Source organism: Rutilus rutilus (genome assembly GCF_951802725.1).
Source record: "Rutilus rutilus genome assembly, chromosome: 10".
NCBI classification, from domain to species: domain Eukaryota; kingdom Metazoa; phylum Chordata; class Actinopteri; order Cypriniformes; family Leuciscidae; genus Rutilus; species Rutilus rutilus.
Window position 1 is genome coordinate 16,538,793 of NC_140215.1, and position 19,876 is coordinate 16,558,668.

At 37.3% G+C, this 19,876-nt stretch overlaps 1 protein-coding gene across 4 annotated transcripts; it reads left to right on the forward strand.

Moving 5' to 3' along the window:
* Positions 1–7,504: 7,504 nt before the first annotated feature.
* On the forward strand, positions 7,505–18,040 carry creb1b (cAMP responsive element binding protein 1b). Of its 4 annotated transcripts, none has more exons than XM_084422285.1 (9): positions 7,505–7,660; positions 10,756–10,842; positions 11,114–11,238; positions 11,367–11,513; positions 12,269–12,369; positions 12,443–12,582; positions 13,822–14,001; positions 14,422–14,575; positions 16,717–18,040. In XM_084422285.1, exons 3-9 carry the CDS (start codon positions 11,122–11,124, stop codon positions 16,859–16,861), a joined length of 984 nt encoding a protein of 327 aa, XP_084278411.1. In that variant the 5' UTR covers positions 7,505–7,660; positions 10,756–10,842; positions 11,114–11,121; the 3' UTR covers positions 16,862–18,040. The 4 variants fall into 4 exon arrangements, with proteins under 4 accessions (XP_084278411.1, XP_084278412.1, XP_084278410.1 ...); XM_084422286.1 differs by having other exon boundaries at positions 11,114–11,226; XM_084422284.1 differs by having other exon boundaries at positions 7,556–7,660; positions 11,073–11,238.
* Positions 18,041–19,876: the final 1,836 nt, after the last annotated feature.

Below are 19,876 nucleotides of genomic sequence, written 5' to 3' on the forward strand. Positions count from 1 at the left end.
GGATCTACTTTCTCATAGCCATGATCTTCACCATTACCAGAACAAACAAAACCTTCAGACGGGCAAAAGGATTTATGGGTGTTCACTTAAGTTCCCGTATAGACTCACTATAACTCACCTAATTAAAGTCCTGTTTTTTATTAACACATTAGCAATCAATCAATCAATGACAAATGATTCGTAGCCAAAGCAAAGTAAATGATACATTGATTTCCACAAGCAAAGTAAAAAAAAAGAAAAAGATAAAACCTGTGTGTGAAGTGAAACTCAAGCATAAAACCCTACGGTATAAGTAATGAAGCCCACAGAAGGTTCTGCAGGCATAGAAAGACACAATCGGCAACACATCATTTACAGTGAGTGTTGTTTATTGTGGGGAGAAACTATGGAAGTTAAAAGTAGGCCTACTTGTTAATTTCTAGGGGGGAAATGAGAAATAGCCTAAGCTATTTTAGAAAGAAAATCATGCTTAACTTAAAACCTACAACCTACAAGTTCTGATATCACATTTTCTTTAAATTGAATAACTAAAATCTAGTGAACATTTCTCTGCCTTTTCCCATTAAAATACACAAGAATAATGTCTGCAGTCTGCGTGAATTCTCGCGATAGCTTACACCTCAAACCACATGAACAACCACGTTTACTTCGCTCTCAAATGCACCTTGCTGGCAGACACTTTTGCTACAGAATGCAGTTCTCACGCTCTTTTAAAACCCGCACGGTTTATGAACTTATATAAGCCTATAAACAGGAATAACAATCGTATTGCAGCTGCGTTGACCGAGCCTGTGAGACATAAACTAGGCTATATCATAAATTTACTTCATAAATGTATTAACTTTACCATAAAAACACAGCAAAAGAATAATAAACCCCAACTAGTGACTCACCCTGCGTGAAGGGGGGGGGGGGGAATTCCATCTGGATGATGCGACGGCAGCCATATTGCGCCAGATCGCTCACCACACATCAGCTTACTGGTGGAGAGGAGACAGAGTAATGAAGCCAATCAGTAGCCTATGGGGATGATTAGGAGGCCATGATGGACAGCTCTAGGCCAATGGGCAAATTTGGCCAGGATGCCTGGGTTAAACCCCTACTCTTTTTTCGAAGGACATCTCCGAAGGACGGACTGTATAAAACTAAAGAAGTGAAATAATCATACACTATTTAAATATGTATTGTGTGAAAATGATTTAATTTAAATTACATACCATTTTTGATAACAAATTAACAAAATTGCCATTTCCGCAGCTGTGGCATCATTCCCACAATAACAAACAACTTTGCCCAATGAAATTCTTAAGTGTATGTTTACTAAGGAAAATCATATGCTATATGCATAATTTCTTAATAAATAAATGTAGCTGTAGTCAAATATGTGCAAAATGTGTGAAAATATTATGCAATTGTGTGGAATTTGCCATACAAAGGAGTTGGTCATTTAAAAAATTGTATTGGCTAGCCACAACCAATTGCTATTCGACACAACATAATCTGATACGGTATCTAATATGGTAGAAATGTTCATGGTGTTCAGAGAAAAATGACAATCCTCCTGATGCATGTAGTAAAGCCTGTACATTTTTGGACATTGTTAAGACAAATTAAATAAACTAGTTTGAATAATGTTTTTTAGAGAGTTCATTTACTAAAAGTCCATTTCTACCAGAAAGACTCGGGAGATAAAATGATATAACAAGAGTAAATTTATTAATAGCTCAGCAAGCATAGTCTTTGGCGTAGGCCCCGTCCTTAGCAAGCAATGCGAGGCTAACGGAATCTGCAAATCCCGCCTGAAGATGAAGGCAGGGGTGCAGCCGACCCCCTGGAGGTAAAGGAAGGGACCATCCTGGTGGTGGTGGGGTGGATGGAGGGAAAGGACCATCCTGGAGGTGGTTGGGGAGGATGGAGGTAATTGGCGCCGTCAGTATCTGCGAACTCAGACGGATGTAAGTACCATTCTTTTATACTGAGAGTGTTAACACATGATTGGTTAGAAGTGAGTTAATTCATGACGCGCTGATTGAGTCTTCCTGGCAGAACTTAACGCTAAGCTTACATATATCGAAGTAACACTTCGTTACCATCCACCATGGTGCTTTTTGTTGCTATATGTGAGCTATTCCCACTTAACAGTCTATGAATTCAGTTTTTGAGATTCATAACCTTGTATTTCTGGTCCATCTCTGTCTTTTCACAGACTGGCAAATGCAAATTTTCCATATCCACAGGTGCTTATACAGAATGACTGCAATGATGTAAACAGCTTTGGATAAGACCGTATGAAGCAGAGCATTACTGGTTCATTTCCCTTGTGAATATTAATGGATTGTGTATCTGTGTCGGCTTCAGTCAGTGCTGCAGACTTTTATAAACTCTTCGCTCGAAAAACATACTGCTTTGCTTCTGAAGTGAACTTAGTCCACTTAAGGCAAAATAAACATCTACTGAGATTTGTACTAACTGTGAATTAATATCCAGTGAGGCTCGCACTTCACACCTCCAATGTAAACTGGGTCTAAAGCAAGGGTTCGGACAGCACAGTGTGATGCTCAGGTCTAGAGAGAGCACCTGGTTGTGTAACACCCCAGTGCCGCTCCACAGGGGCCATGCATTATGCAGCGATTGCATTTCCATGCTGCTTCCTCCTGCGCAGCAGTAAAAATAGAAACGCAGACTTCGGTGCTCATGCTTTGTTGTTTACGACTGCACCGTCCTCCTTCGCTCCTGAGCACAGGCGGTTATTACTCAAACACACATACACATGGCGCCTTACCAGAGATATTAAGATCAGAAGAGGTCAGGCTGCACAAGAAAGCATCGTCCTGGGATGTCAAAGATCCCAAGCCACAGAGCTTTTTATGGCTTACTTATTAATAAAAAGCACCTTTGCGTTCATATTCCCCCCCTGAACGGTGCCTGAGGTGTAGAGGAAAGAAGATGAATGCAAACCATTATGCATGGGGCTGTCCAATACTTCACCCAGTGCTTGATACATTTTGTTATACATATTTTATCTGGTAAATAGATATGGATTTACATATTACATATTCAAGTTGATGTTTCTGTGGTGGTTGTGAGTGGCAACTTTGCTTGAACTACCAACTTTTTGTTTTAAACAACAGAAAAGGCCAATGAGATTTCCTCCGGGTATACAAAATGTCTATCTACTCTGTTTACTGTTGTCACCATTGCAGTTCCAGTGCCTATTATAGGGAACAGCACAATATAAAAAGTGAGTGCAACTTCACTGACAGCTACACTGAGGCAGCCTTTGAGCCCACGCATCAATAAAAACTGTGGCTCTTACTTTCTAGGTCTATCAACACTGCAGACACAAACAAGAGAGAGAGAGAGAGAGAGAGAGAGAGAAACATGACTGAGAACTGGGGTATACAAAATGAATGAAAGTAAAAGTCCATCGCTTATTGATAGAAACAAACATTTCCTTGCTTAAAATGATAGAATGAAGAAACTTTTTTTATGAAAACATTAAATCTTTTTCATTATCATTTTATGGTCACTGTAAAAAGTGAACAGTTGGATCAACTTTAAAAAATTACTTCAATTGGTAACACCTAAAGAAATTAAGTTTTCTCAACTTAAATTATCACGTTTTATTGTGAAAAACATGATAATTTAAGTTGAGAAAACTTCATTTCCTTAGGTGTTACCAATTGAAGTAATTTTTTAAGTTGATCCAACTGTTCACTTTTTACAGTGTGATTCTACTGTGTGGTGTGCACTTGAAAAATCTGATCTCAGAAAATAACAGAAGCTTGGAGCAGAAAATGACAGTAATGAATTCCTCTGATTTTATTTGTGACATTTATGGTCTTTATATATTCTATTTTTGCCTTAGAACTGCCCAGAACTTAGCAACTGTCTAGCAAAAATCATTCAGAATGTCTTAGCAACACCTTAGTGGCCACCTTAGCAAACTCCCTAGCAACCAACTTTGCCATCTTTCTTTGGTTTCATTCACTAATACATTTATCGCAAAAAAGTTGATGTTGATGTTGGTTTAAATTAGACATAATTTCCTCATCAAATTTTTTTAAGAATTTGGCAATTGATTAAACTGAAACCCAATTAAAAAAAAAGTTGGGCTCTTTTGATTCAGACTGGCAAATAGTCTTTTAATATCATCCCATAAACTGTATAAGCACACACTAGTAACCATAGAGTACCCTAGCAACCATACAAACACGAATAAGACACATCTCAGCACCTGAACATCACACACAATCTTAAAAATAAAGTCTGCAAAAATGGGTTTTGGTTCCACAAAGAACCTTTCAGTGAACCATTTTTCTTAGTGTGAATAACATTTTAATAATCTAAAGAACCCTTTTCCACTATAATGAACCTTTTGTGCGGTGGAAAGGTTCTGCAGACGTGAAGGTTTCTTTATGGAAAGTGTATAAGATTCCCCTCAAGGATGATTCTGCCCCTTAACAGAAAAGATCATTTCTGAGACAGATTCAGAGCTGTCATCACCTTCCACAAGTCTGTGTTCAATCACCATACAGTGTGGGTTGCTGCTCAACTGAGAGCTCAGCCTCGTTTCCTCGATTGTTTGGGTTGCATAATTAGTTGAATATAAATCAGTGGGAAAAAAAAACACAAGCTGCAATTCCAACGATAGTCCATTAAGTTCTAAACACATTAGCATTTTTTCTGATTCTTTTTGAATGACAACATTGAAGGGAATATTTTATAAGATGCAAATAGGATGATCACAGATTTAATTTGTTAACCATTCATTAATATAACTTTACGAATCACAGAGCAAGTAGCAACGTCTCACATCACTATAGCACTGCTAGCCACCGGCTCCTCTCTGCTTCCTCTGACAACGTTTGATGAATTTTCATTTGGTGATGTGCAGGGTTTGCAGTATTGAAAAGGCTTTAATGTATCCTATACTCCTTTCATTTTCACTCTTTTCTTTTTTTTTTTTTTTTTGAGCATACTCACTGTTCCCCCAAACCCAAGCACAGTAAGTTCTGCTTATCCTAATGGGTCCTCTTAGGCTGAGAGGAGACACAACCATGCCAGACTCAGACAAGAGACTGAGCGAGAGTGTGCGTTCACTCGGGGGATGATGCGCAGCATGAGCTCAAAGGAGAGAAGAAGGTGGTGGAGGAGGGAGGAGGGAGTGAAGAGGAGGAGGAGGAGGGGAAGAGAGTCTCTATGGCCAACTCTGAATGTAGTTCTTTCTCAAGGTCAACCTCATACACACGAACGGTTATACAAAAAAAACAGAATAAAAACAGGCTACAACGTGCACTTTCATTGGAAAGTGAGAATAGCTTTGCAAAAGATGCTTTCTTCTAGATTTATGTTTTCAATAACTGCAGCATCGCCTTGCTGTATCACAGGGACGAGGGCAATTTTAACGCGCTGGCGTTGTGATAACAGAGCAAATTATTTTATTGATTTTGGTGTATCACAAGAGTTTCCCCTTATCATCACTCTATAGGTCTACTGTAAGCCCACGCAGCCTTGTAAAGATAATTTCACATATTGCACAGATTTGTCACTTTTTCCCTGAAGACATCTACAAAGCACAAATTCATGGTTGTTCATTAACGAGACGGTCAATTCCCCAAACAATGTGCTTCATGTCACAATAAAAAGCAGGTTTTATGGCTTGTTGCAGTAAAGCGCTATTAAACAGATAAAGCACACCAAACTGGCATCTGGAGGATTATAAAAAGGGCTGCCACACGAAAAAACTCACACACCCCAAAACCCATTGCCACTCAGAGAGAGGGGTTATTGAGTGCATGCTGCTAAAAAAAGTGTGTATATGCTGCCCCCTTTAGGATGACTTCAGGACTGCTGCAACACCATGTAAATTGAAGACAAAATTGTGAGTCTTCTCTCAAAAGAGGTTTACTGCTGCCGCCATGTGTTAATTTAAGACTGCAAGCCCTCAAAATCGTAGCATTCTGCGTATCAGAAATGTAACTGTCTTTAAGGTAAACGCAATAAATAAAGTTTGGCCCACTCCTCCTCCTCATGCTGAATAAGGCCCAATATACTTCCTGAGGAGATTTAAAACAGCATCAGCACCACACTGTAAAAAAAAAAAATAATAATAATAATTTCTCCTGCCTTCAATTTTTACAATCCCCTTAGACGTTTAAGTCAGTTCAACTTAAATGATATTACACTGATTTTAAAAAATCAGTTGAATCTTGTAAAACTTGATAAAATGTGAAAATTGCTTTACTTATTTTGATGAGTTAAAGCAATGTGAGCATATGTTGTCATAACTTATTTTTTTACAGTGCATAAACTTGTGTGGAGAGCATCCAGTCAAGCAACATCTGGTTTGGCAGAGGCTCTGCTGTGGACAAAAATGCTGAACGACTTTTTTCATGCAGCTTCATGCCTATTGTGTATTGAGTATATTGTATATTGTTTGTAGTGTATTGATACCTTTTAGTTGAGCGCCTGCAGTGTTAAAAATTAACTTATTCCTAGAATTAATTAAAAAAAAACGCATTAATTACAAGTGCAATATTTGACCCATGGAAGGGATTTTCTGGGTTTTCTAGAGCATGTATTTTTTGAACCCCATAAAAATAGCCATCCATGTCAAAATCCAATCTATTAAATCGAATAAACATCATTCAAGCAATACCATCACACAGTATAGTAATATATGTTTCTAGTTTTGGACAAGTGTCTAGTTTTAAATAAAGGGGGGACAACACTTCATATTAGCTACACATTCACTGTCTGAAAACTTTAAGTTACTATGGTGTCTATAAAGGCACTAAATATATAGGCCTAGAATAGAATGTTAGACAACAGATTCAATTTAAATTTAAATAAAAATTGTTTCCTGACTTTTATGCCTTTTTAAGGTATAGGCTACAATGGATTCACATACTGATATCAATTTGTTAAGAAAATCGAAACAGTAATTTAACAAAACTGTCTATCGTTATTCCTCTCCCTCTTCTACAATGACAGTATATGTTTGCCAGCCCTCTGCATATTCGTTTGGAAAAGCTGAAGTCGACCATAGTGCTAATAATAGGGGTGATTTATCTTTGCTGTCTTGATAATTTATGTTGAATTAATTATTAATTGATGAACATGACGTTTAGCAATATTTTGCATATGATATATTACAGATAGGTTAAAGCTTTCTGACAAAAATACCCCTGCTGAAAATGGTTTGCTGGTTGCCAGCCTGGTCAAGAATATGGTTTTATGGCTGCATGGTTTTAAAGGAGTTTAGACCAGCTGAACTCCAGCTTAGCAAGGCTGTTAGGCTTGTTTTTGATGTTTTAACATTTATTTGATGTTTCTACGTATGCTAAACAATTTTCTGTTTTTAAAAACATTTGTCGAGTTTCATTCACAAATTATTGTTCAAGTGCGTCGTATTCGCACTATTTCGTCAAGCTTCGGCCATGCTTCGTCTGTATTCGTCACGACTCGGCTTTTTCCGCCACGCTCTCGGCCGCTCTCGCTCAGTGCAGTGGGGTTGATGATCGGATTTTCGTCTCGTTCTCTGTGTTGTTGTTCTCGGTGACGCGACGGAGGTGTAGCCTGACGCGGTCTCTTACGTGTCGGCCTGAATAAAAGTGGAGCTCCGAGGGCTCGAGAGTGACGGAGGGAGTCTGTATCGGTAAGAGGAGACAAGTGTCCGGAGGGAAAGGGCTCGTCCCGAATGGCATATAAGTCTGGTTTGGGTTCGGCCCGTTGGAAACAAAGAGATCATGGCGGCTGTAGTTGTTGCATGCAGAGGGAGGGGAGGCAAACGGGAGAGCAACACAGACCCAGGGTGGGAAATCTTGATGCATGGCTGATCATTTAAAATGCAACGAAATATGGATGCACAACATTTCTGGTTTTCTTTATGCATCTTTGCAGTTCATATGTGGGATTTCCCCCTTTTTTTGTCGGCTTTTTTCACACACTGGCTAGACAAAATGCGTGCTGCCTGGTGGATTCAGGGTGTAATACTCATTCAGGAATAATTTAATCTTCTCTAATGCCCTTGATGCAATGTGCGATATATTTGATAAACTATGCCCTGATGATATTGCAATCTTTTAGGACTGGGTTGTTATTGCACTGTGTCATAGTTTCATTATATATTATTCCAAGGGCTGTGATTGCACGCCCTCAAGTAAATACCGTTTTTATGCACAATATAGGCTATTTTTACCTCCTGTACTGCACATGACTAATAAAGAAATGCAATATTGTATTGTATAATTGCATGTTAAATAGCAAAAACCTAGTCAAATACTAGTGATCTTGATTATGCATTTTGAGGCATTTTTCCTAATTTGTCCACACAGTGCCAACCTTTTTTTTTTTTTTTTTTTTTTTATATATGCAAACAAGTATTTTATAATAATATGTGTCGGCTGTCATTTGATTTCATGATTACAGTTTTAGATGCACAATGCACAATAGCTATGTGTTTCCTAGAATAATCTGTCTGGCAGAAAATAGGATTTGAAAAGTAGAGGGAGAGCTACGCATGACCAATCAAACCACAGATAGACTTCAAGCGTCATGAGATCACATTACTGTCGGTTCACGCGTGCCATTCCGTGGCTCGAACTCTGACACTTTTTCTATCTTTTTTCTATTTCAAAGTGCTCAATTGGCCTTATTGTTTCACACACATCATGCATTTAAAATACTTCCACTAATGGTAATAAACACTGTTTTTTTCACTGTTTTTTTTTTTTATCTTTTTTTTTTTGTATACATTTTATCATTACTTTTTGATATTGTATAATATAATTTTATATGTTATTATCTGTTGGTTCAGATGAGGGGAGTGTTCAGGAAACCTGTTAATCTATATTTTGAAATTGAAAATTGTTTCATTTTTTTTTTTTATTACTTTAGTTTTTGTTCATTTTTGATTGAGTCTGATATTTCCATTGTTATTAGTGATTGTGCATTTGAAGAAGAAACTTTTTCATTAACTGTGTTAGCATATCTTAGCCGTTAGCATATCTTAGCCTCTAGCATTGAAGAGGACTGAAGCCAGTCATAATTGGCCGGTTTCACAGACTAGGCTTAAGCCTAGTCCCAGACTAAAATGCATGTTTGTGCTGAAAGTAACTTGCACTGACATATCTTAAAATATGTCAGTGCCATTGTTTTATCACAAGATGCACACCATTAATGTTTTTTTTTTAGTTTTTTTCTAAGACACGTTTATAAAAGCTACTTAAATGTCCTAATTGAACTAAGGCTCAATCCTGGCTTAATCTAAGCCCTGTCTGTGAAACCAGGCCTAAAAGTCCTATAGCCTGGCCTGGCTAGCTGTATATGGGGTAAAGTAATCCAACTCTTCCTCTCCATCAGATAGTCGAGAGGTCAGGCACTCCAATATCTACACATGCTGAACAGTCAAGGGAAGTCAGGACTGCATTCACAGCATATTGGCATGCACTTTCAATAAAAAAATAAATAAAAAAAATGCTGTATGATAATACCTTTATTGCAGTACTTATTTTTTATCACTGGCCAGTGCACTAGTACTTTTACAATCTCATATCAGCCGTTATTGTACACCAATGCAGAAATAAAGATTTTCAGAGCACCTAGGGGTTGCGCACAGGGACTTTCTTTAATGAGAACCTACAAACTCTTTACATTCACACTGGGATTTTGATTAATTTCCATTGTGCACTGTAATGCATTGCATCTTTAAGTGTGGCTTATGTAGGCATATGTTTAAGAGAGAGACCTGCCAATATTTTGTGTCAAATCATCAAAAGTCAGAGTTCAATGTATTCTGACTGTAAACATGTTCAGCAAGGATTCAGCTGTTGGTTTCTGTATATTACATTTAGACAAGACATATTTGATGGATTTTCTTCCCTGGACAAGAAAGGTTTCTGGGAAGAATGTTTATCAATAGACATGCAGTGTTGCAGTCTCAGTTTTTAGTCCAAAACGGCCATACTATTGATTCATAACTGTGCTTGTCTCGAGTACAGGAAATCTGCACCCTTATTTCCGACATAATGTCAAATGATTCAATTAAAACTCCATATAGTGTTGCAGCACAGGAACGATTTAGTCATACTTAACTAATATGTGTCTATATTTGGATATTCTAAAATAAGCTCCCCTTTCCAAGAAAGTCTTTAGCTTCATATTCATTTGCTTGTTTTATAAAACTAGAAAAAACGATTTAGTAGAATTTAACCTTTGCTTGAGTTGGGTTTTTCGTGCTCTTAATCATACAGTACTATATCAGCTAAACTATATTATGATACTAAGTAGTATACCACTCGCTTAGATGCATTGTTATAGCATGGCAATGACTGTAATACCATCATGGCACCAGGATGCCATGCAACACTGTTACTTAATGCCCACTCATTTATACAAGTCACAGTGACAAGGAAGGAAAGGACTGTGTCTAATCTGATACTACTTGCACTGATGTCACCACAGAGCCATAGTCTTTATACTTTATTGGGGAATCAACCTGCTAATTACTTAAAGTTGCTTCTTCATATTAAGCTGGAATAGAAGAAAGTATTACAATTACACACTTGAGTTTTAATGCCACTTTGTCCTCATTATCTCAATTGGTAGTCTTGTCAGACAAGATATTGTATACAAACAAAAGTGTTTGCATTTTCTCTCAATATTTCCTCAGTACTTTGGAGGATGATTTTCAAAGTAGAAATGTCAAAGTTGCTGACTGGTATAGTGACTTTTCTGTGTCTGTCTGATCAGATTTCCACAGTAGCAGAGAGTGAGGACTTAACAGAGTCAGTGGACACTGGACAGTCTGAAGATTCTGCCTAAGTTCCCCTCTTATAGGTATGTATGCTTCATCTGCAATGCCACATCCACAGTTTTAGGTTGAGACTGTAATAGTAGTATTAATAGGAATTAACTTGCTTAACATATTAATCATTTATGTAATTAATGTCACCATAAAATCACAATGGACAAATCTTATTTTTGAATGGATTACTGCAGTATTTATTATAAATGGTTTATCTGTGCACATCATTTTTTTTGTTTTAATTTAATGCCACTTTGTTTAGTTGTTCATGTGGCAAAAAGATTCCATCTGGTTTCTCATCAGCTAACTCAATGACCATGGAGTCGGGAGCCGATGCCCAACAGGGTGCAGAAACTGCGGTCTCTGAAAATGAGAACCAACAGCTCACACAGGCCCAAATCGCCACTCTTGGACAGGTACTCCAAACAGTACGTCAAATGAACTCAGGACATCATCATTTCAAAATTTTTAAACATGAAGAGCTGAAACATTCAGTCAAGTTTCTGACATTAGAAACAGAACATCTAAGTTTGACTCTGTGTGTGTTGTTGGATAGGTAACGATGGCTGCCGGGCAAGTAAGTGGCACAGCGCCCACAGTCACCCTGGTGCAGCTGCCCAATGGTCAAACGGTACAGGTTCACGGAGTTATCCAGGCCGCTCAGCCTTCAGTCATTCAGTCACCACAGGTGCAAACAGTCCAGGTAAGACAACCTAACGCCTCCAACATCTCTAGGGCCCTGTTTACACCTGGTATTAAGATGCATTATGGTCAATTGGATCTTTTGTCCGTCTCTTACGTCCGCTTTCAACCAATTCTGTCCTCATTTCTTCGATGGGAGAGTCTATGGGCGGGTAAATCTATGGGCTTTTCAGATCTTTCGATTTTTTGGACAAGATAAGCTCACGCAATTTACATACGAACACGATCAGATGCGACGGAAAAACACACAGAGAGCAGCAGCTTTCGTTTCTGCTTTGACAGAAGACGACGCTGAACGCTGTGAGTGCGTGTTAGAAATTAGGAATGGTGAGAAAACACCAAACTTGAGTCTTCAGCCGACCAGGTGTAAATCTCGTCTGGCTATCGCGCTTCCCATAATGTTTACGCATTAGGTCAGTAGACGGTCTTTTGTGGATGTTCGAAGACATTTGACCACATGAGCAATTTTCACTATGAAAGCATTTGCGTTTTCAATTAAGTGGACAAGCTCAAAATTATTTAGACCCCGTTTACACCTGGTATTTACCGTCGTCCACTTGTGATCGGATTGACGAAAACGCATCTTAATACCTGGTGTAAACAGTGCCTAGATGTTCATGACTGACTGACAGGTGAAAAGATGCAGTTCATCATTAACGTATTCTATTCACCTCACATGATTGTCTTAACATGCAATTATGTGAAATTTATGTTATATAGTCGGAGCTACGCATGACACAATTGTCTGTTGCTCAGATTTCCACAGTAGCGGAGAGTGAGGACTCACAGGAGTCAGTGGACAGCGTGACCGATTGTCAAAAACGAAGAGAGATCCTTTCTAGACGCCCCTCATATAGGTATATATACGTTCTTCAAGGTTTTTGCATTACATGAGGAATTTTCCAGTCAACAGCTATTTGTGATCTATAGGAAAATCCTGAATGACCTGTCATCAGATGCTCCAGGAGTTCCGAGAATTGAAGAAGAGAAATCCGAGGAGGACACTGCGCCTTCCATCACTACAGTGACTGTGCCAACCCCAATATATCAGACCAGCAGTGGCCAGTACAGTACGTTAAAGTCCACAAATGAAGTTGAGATATTCTGATTCTCCCACTTTAGCATCATTGCTCAACATGTTTGGAGCATCTTTAGACTATACACAGGGCTTCAGAATAACATTTGAGAGCAGCAGCACCGGTGCCACTTAGTTGTACAGATGGTAGCGCCAGTAAAATGACTATTGGTTTGCATGTATAAGTGCAGTTACTAATAATGTTACATGTTTATTTCTTGTAACTGCACATTTGACAGTAAAGCACTGGGTTTGAGTTGAGATGCAGATAAAATGAACTTTTATTAACAACAGTAACGTGCAAAAAACAAATTTTTATAGGAAACAATTTAAATATTTTCTACTCTTATTAAATGTACGATTGTTCTTCTATAGTACCTTACTGAACTGACTGATGGGTTCAGTGATTATAAAAGGAGCACTCTTTACTTGTTTTCTGTGCAATTCAGTCACAATGTGAAGAAAAGTTTTTGTTTTTTAGGAGACTTTGTGACGTCCTCTTTTTTCCAAATATTAGAAAATGGCTAATAAGTCAATAAGTGCTCCTCTGCCACCATCTACTGGTTGTAGTGGTAATTTCATGTCTTTTTTGTGTTTGTTTGCCATGAAGTTTTAGTTTTTCTACATCTTTAAACTTAAAAACATCACATTAAATTTGGATAATATTTAGAGGTTTGAAGTGCTGGAAAAAGTGTGAAGCTCTTGAAAGCCTTTGAAAAGTGCTTGAATTTCTCTCATAAAAGGTTGTACAAACCCTGAAAAAAAAAAAAAAAAATTCTGCCACAATACCATGGTTACAGTAAGCACTGCTACATTAAATCCATAGTGAATGTTGGTGATTTGTGCATTGAAAAGCCTTCTTATACTCATAATTTATGGCATGGCACAATGTTTCTCCTGGTTTCCCTGTCAGTGCTATTTGATCTGATATCTATGGTTTATAACATTTCTGCACCGAATATGAATGCTTCCCACTAGATATATAGCGCAGCTCACGGTTTCGTTTCACTTCCGTCTCGTTTGATTTTTCAACATAAAAGGCAGCTCTTATCAGTTGGGCAACGTGGTGGTGGCACCTGTGTGACCTAGTCAAATTTAGTCGCACTGGCAGGAGAAAAAGGTCGCACAAGCCCAGACCATAACTCCAACATGTTTGGTTCTTAGACACATAGTGCCATGTGCAAACCTTCTCACCAAATCAGTGACAACCTCTTAATTGCCATTTCTCCTTCAGTCGCCATTACTCAGGGTGGAGCCATTCAGCTTGCAAATAACGGCACAGATGGAATGCAGGGATTGCAGACTCTCACCATGACAAATGCAGCAGCCCAGCAAGGGACCACCATCCTGCAGTACGCACAGACCAGTGATGGTCAGCAGATACTGGTGCCCAGCAATCAAGTAGTGGTACAAGGTATGTTGAATTGTTTTCACAATGACACAAACCAGGACATTTATTTAATAAGTAAATAGTATAATTGTTTTTAACTTGTTGACCTATTTTATTATTCTGGGCCACTGCAGGTAGGGGCCATTCACACCAACGATGATAGCTATAACAATAGCTATAAAATTTCTCCAGCTAAAGAACGATAAAAAACAGACAGCCAATCAGAATCCATCCTGTTTTAAAGAGCTTGAGCATTTAAAGTGACAGACGACAAAACTGCAGTGCGCTTGTAATATACAGAACGATTATCGCTAATGTAGTTATCTTTATACTTGTTCTGTGCGAAGTCCTTTAGCCATTAATATTCTATGATTTGATGTTGTTCTTTGAGTCAAACTCACTATTGATTCATTGTTTGTTGGCTGTGTTTTGTCTGACCGACAGCTGCTTCTGGAGATGTGCAGGCCTATCAAATTCGCACTGCCCCAACCAGCACTATTGCTCCAGGCGTGGTCATGGCATCCTCCCCGGCCCTGCCAAGCCAAGGAGGTGCTGAAGAAGCCACACGCAAAAGGGAAGTCCGCCTAATGAAAAACAGGTAAACACCAAAAAGAAATTTGGTAAAAGCAAACATAAAGTAAACCTTTTCAACATTGGTCGCAAATAATATAATTTATTCCTGTGATGGCAAGCTGAATTTTTAGCAGCCATTACTCCAGTCTTCAGTGTCACACGATCCCTCATAAATCATTGTAATATGGGGAATTTCTTACCAATTTTTTATTATTATCAATGCTGAAAACAGTTGTGCTGCTTAATGTTTTTGTAGAAACAGTAATAGGATTTTTGCTGAGTAGAAAGTTAAAAAGCATTTATTTGAAATAGAATATTTTATTATACATTTTAAGTGAATTTACTATCAAATTAGATCAATTTAATGCATAAAAAAAAAAAAACCTGACACCAAACATTTGTACACAATATCAGTCTTTTTAACAGTATCAGTAGTACAAGTACTGACTACTTTCAATATTCGAGAGCTGTTTGGTAGATATTTGCGATATATTCATTGTAAATATAGCCAATCTCATGTGAACAGCCAGGACAAAAAAAAAAACAGATTAGTGCTGTGTTTGATTATATTGAGAATATTCATCAAAAATATACAGAAAAAAAGAGGATAATACTTGGATATGTGCAATTGTTTGAATTTAGTTTATCATGTTTTTAATGTTGTTAATATGCCTGTGTGGTGTTTTTAATATTCTTTAAGACAAACCATGTGCAAATTCATCAGTCAACACCATTGCTGAGTATTTTCTCCTTAAAACTACAGTGAACCAAACACAGTCTCAAAAAAGCGGTTTGAAACCACCCCTATTCCCTTCCATCACAAGCATTTAATGCAAGCATTTTGGATTACTTAATTAAAAATTACCACAAATTAAACAACCCTGATTGGTCACTGTGTTCGAGATCAACAAACATGTCTATGATTGGCTACATTGCTGACCGCTGCAAAAACACGTAGTAAATAGAAACATTTGACGTTCTCTAAAGGCTAAGGACACAAATACGCACTGGAGTGGTTCAAACATATAGTCAAAACTCATTTTATTCAGATAACTTCTACATTTCTCACATTATCACAGTTTGTTCGCTCTAGTTTAGAAAATGGTAATAAAATATAACAAGAACTCAGAGTTATTAAATCAGATAATACCAATTTACGTCAACAAATTACCAAGCAATGCTTAATAATGTTCAGTCTGTAAAATTTTTGATCCCAATTTTTTATTTTTATTTTACTGGTAGTCCACTGTATGAAGTATTTTTGGGTATAATATGTCACAGTTTACTTTATTTTGCTATTCTCACTTACATAAATGAACTATAGTGTCCTGCACCCACTAGTAAAAAAATATTGAAAAAAATTATACCTGGTGTCTGAATAATTTTTGGTTTTACTGTATGGCTCAATTAAAGGTGAACTAAGTAACTTTTTTACCTTAACCGAACAGCTTCGGAGTCATTGGAATAGTTATATGACTTTTTTTCGGGTTGAATGGTGGTCGTCTCGCACCCCCCAAGCGCCTGTGAGCCGAAAAACCACCCTTGCACCCTTTTTGGGCCTCAGCGTCAGGAAGTATCGCATTCTATCAGGTCTCGCGATGTAACGAATTGCTTTACGGCAAAAAAATCTGCAAAAATTCGGTCATTATTGCGCTCCTTCACGCTGTTCGAACCCGAATGAAGAAGACATTTTAAAGAATGTCCCATTTGCTTTGCTGTCGTTGATCTATAGCCTCTGGTATCTGAGAGTCGCCAACGAGTTTTTCGACAGTGTTGTCAAATATCTATTCCGAAGCTGTAGGGGGAGCTCTATAGAGAAACCTGCGAGCAAAAAGCGAAAGAGAATACAGCGAAGAAATTCCCGAAACTGCATAGCCCTGCTTTAAACCAATATTTCCACTTGCAGTCATGTAGCGTTTACTACAGTTGACCGAGTGGATCAGGTGTGATTGAGTGGAGACGGGGCCTAATTTGCATATGCAAATTGTATGGGTCTGTTTATACTAAATGTTATTTTATTTCTTTCTTTAACATTTATCTTTAAAAAAATATTTTTAAATAGTCAAAATTCTGGTATTGAGTACTTATGGTGACAACCCCATTTTGGACCAAAAAGAGTCGTCAGAACATCTGCTAAATAGATGCTACATTTCTTTCCTCCTCCAGAGAGGCCGCTCGTGAGTGCCGTCGGAAGAAAAAGGAATATGTCAAGTGTCTGGAGAACCGTGTGGCCGTTTTGGAAAACCAGAACAAAACGCTCATCGAGGAACTTAAGGCACTCAAAGACCTGTACTGTCACAAATCAGAGTGATGTACCACACATTCTCCCTTCTTCCTGGCGGACTTGCGTGTACAGAGACTAAAGACACGGACGCATGTTTTCTAAATGTTTTCTTATTTTAAATTGCTGCAGACTGCCTGTATGAACACACAGGTATGTGAGGGAACTGAACAGAAGCCCCCTGGCCAACACAAATCTCTTCTAGAAATATTGGATCATGTCATTATAGACAAAAAAAAAATGCTGAAAACTTTACTGTGGACTTAAACACAGAAGCACGTTCTCAGCCATCTTTACTCCTGGACTCAAACCGAAACTCAGAGGAGGGGTTTGGAGGAAAATGTTTACCTTTTTTTGTGTATAAGTCATCAATAACTTTTAAAAGAGTTACAAATAATGTAAAATAATAAGAATAATAATTTAACTGACATTTCAATAGTACGGTAGACAGAGGAAGATTTTCTCTTGGAGTTGGCATCATTCCCTCGTGAGATTCAAAAGGTTTAACGTGTCTGACTGCTACTTTTATTTGGTGTATAGTGCTCTTGTGTTTTAAGTTGATGTTTTTTTACATTTAATTATGAACAAACTACATACAAATATGAATATTGATTTACAGAATCTATGCCATTTATAAACTGAAATAGTGTATCGTATACAGAGCAAGATTATATCCCATGTACATTTCGATTTTTGACATTTTGCTCATTTTAGATGACAAACAAAAATGTACCTAAATGATTTAATTGCTTAAAATCCTGCCATTGCAGAAGCAGCAGTTGCACAAACAAAAATGAAATGAAATGGTTATTTTATTGCTGACATTTCGTCACTAATACACCAAAATTCATGTTACAATGTCAGGAGTTATGCACAGATGTACATTTAAAATGTTTACCAGGTTCAAACATTTATGTTGATCAGATTCAGCAGATCACTTTTGTGTTAAACTTGTATATCATAGAGCTATAATTGGATTGAAAACAGTCCAATATATTCTATCTCTGGCATTATAGGCTAAAGCATGTTTTATCAATATTACATTGGCTTTGATATCGTTATATGGTCATTTTTTATTTTTATTTCAACACTATGAACGTGGAGGCGGTGTCTTTGTATTTGATAACACAAGTAAAGAGTATATGTTATCAATCTATTATGGCATATGCATTTTGGCAGCTATTTCATAAAAAAAGACGTGTTTAAAGGATTTCTCGTTTCATTTTTCCTTTGTCCACATTCAGTTGCTTTTGAAAGTTCAAGAAACAACTGAACAGTTGGTAACTTAAGTTGCCTTTTTCTACATTAGTTGTATTTTGTTTACAAAGTCTCAGTTGACCCTATTTATGGCTTTAAAAGTTTTTAATTCATCATTTAAAAAATGACACACACAAAAAAAAAAAAAAATCAGGCAATTATTGGACTTTTGGTTTCACGTGTTGGTTGGAGTATGACATTTTGCATGTTCTCTGCATTGAGGACATAATGTTTTAAATGAGATGTTAGCAGACTGAATTAAAACTGTCCGTCAACAATTCCAGTCTGTACTGATATGTACCTTTTGTCATCTCTTGGCGAGTACATCATCTGCTGCTACTCTTAAATGTTAAACCGTCTGACTGACGTGTCATTTACGTGCTCAAGCGTGACAAATTAGGGAAGCAATCTCTCCACAGCAGGCGCTCACGGTCCAGATCTGCAGTCTTAACTGCTTATGCAAGCCGACATGCAACCTGATTTCTCACAAAACCAATTATTTTCCGACACAAGAATCTCATCGAAGGACAGACTGACCTCAGCTTTCAGAGAAATGCAAATTCTGTCTGTTTCAGTGATAGAATCTTTACTTTTGTGAACTGACATGAACTTTTTTCCCCTTTTGTATGTACCCTGTATGCAATGAGATTGATCTACTGCCATGCTGGCCAAAGTGAACTCTGAAATATGCGAATATGTGTGTTTGCCTTCATGCATACAAAAGACCAATCAATCTAAAGCAATGTTTGATCCCACTCATTTTGGACAAACACATCATGCACTTTTTGTATGATAGCTTTCACCTTTTGGACACTGTGTACAGTACCAGTAGGATTTTATAGTGTTTCAAAAGTTTAGAAGTGTAGCCTATTGTATATACTCTGTGACCTGGCTTACATTTTTAGAAGCTTTGCACTCTATTACTGTTACAATACAATTGTCTATACTTGTTGTTGTTCCCCCCACCTCCCTTTTGTACACAAATGTAAATCTTTAATAAAATACTAATACTGCGTAATGAGTCTTATAGTCTGATAAAATGTTTCCCACAATGCAATGTACTGAGTAGCTGAGTGAGACCCCAAATAAGTCTGAATCACCTTTTTTTCTTCTTCCTTGCATTCACGTTTTTATTGTCTGATTGGATGGTAATTTGGTAGACTTTCAATATTTAAGGTTTAATTTTATTTTATTTTTACAAATTTGGATTTAAAATGTAAAGTAACTTATTTTTTAATTGGAGTGGCAAACAAGAGGATGAATTTGTAAGACTGGCTGCTTGTTTTTTAAAGTAATAACATGTATTGCTATGAATTTAAAACTAATTTAATATGCTATATTCAGTCAAATGGCATGTAAGAACATTTTGATTTGTTATTAGTGTAACCCCACAGACTCTAAAGTGTGACATAAATTTGTCCAAAATTTAGCAAAACAATAGGAAATAAGAATGAACCATTCTCATTCTCCATTAATGAACCATCACCAGTAATTACACAGAGAAAGTGGTCCAATTAGAATCCCCCCTTTAATTAAAGGAGCATTATGCATTGTGGTAACACCACAGAGCCACATAAAGTTGGGAACAACTTTTTTGTAACATTCTAAAACTAAAATTGTAGTAATTGAATTACTATATTATACATATTAAATACAACTTCTAATAATAAAAGAGAACATCTCTCTGATTTGTGGCAGGAACATTTTGTTACTCGTGAAATCTCCTAAACTCAATTTAACGTATTTTAAAACAAAAATTTTTTACCCTACTGAATACAAATTTGAGCA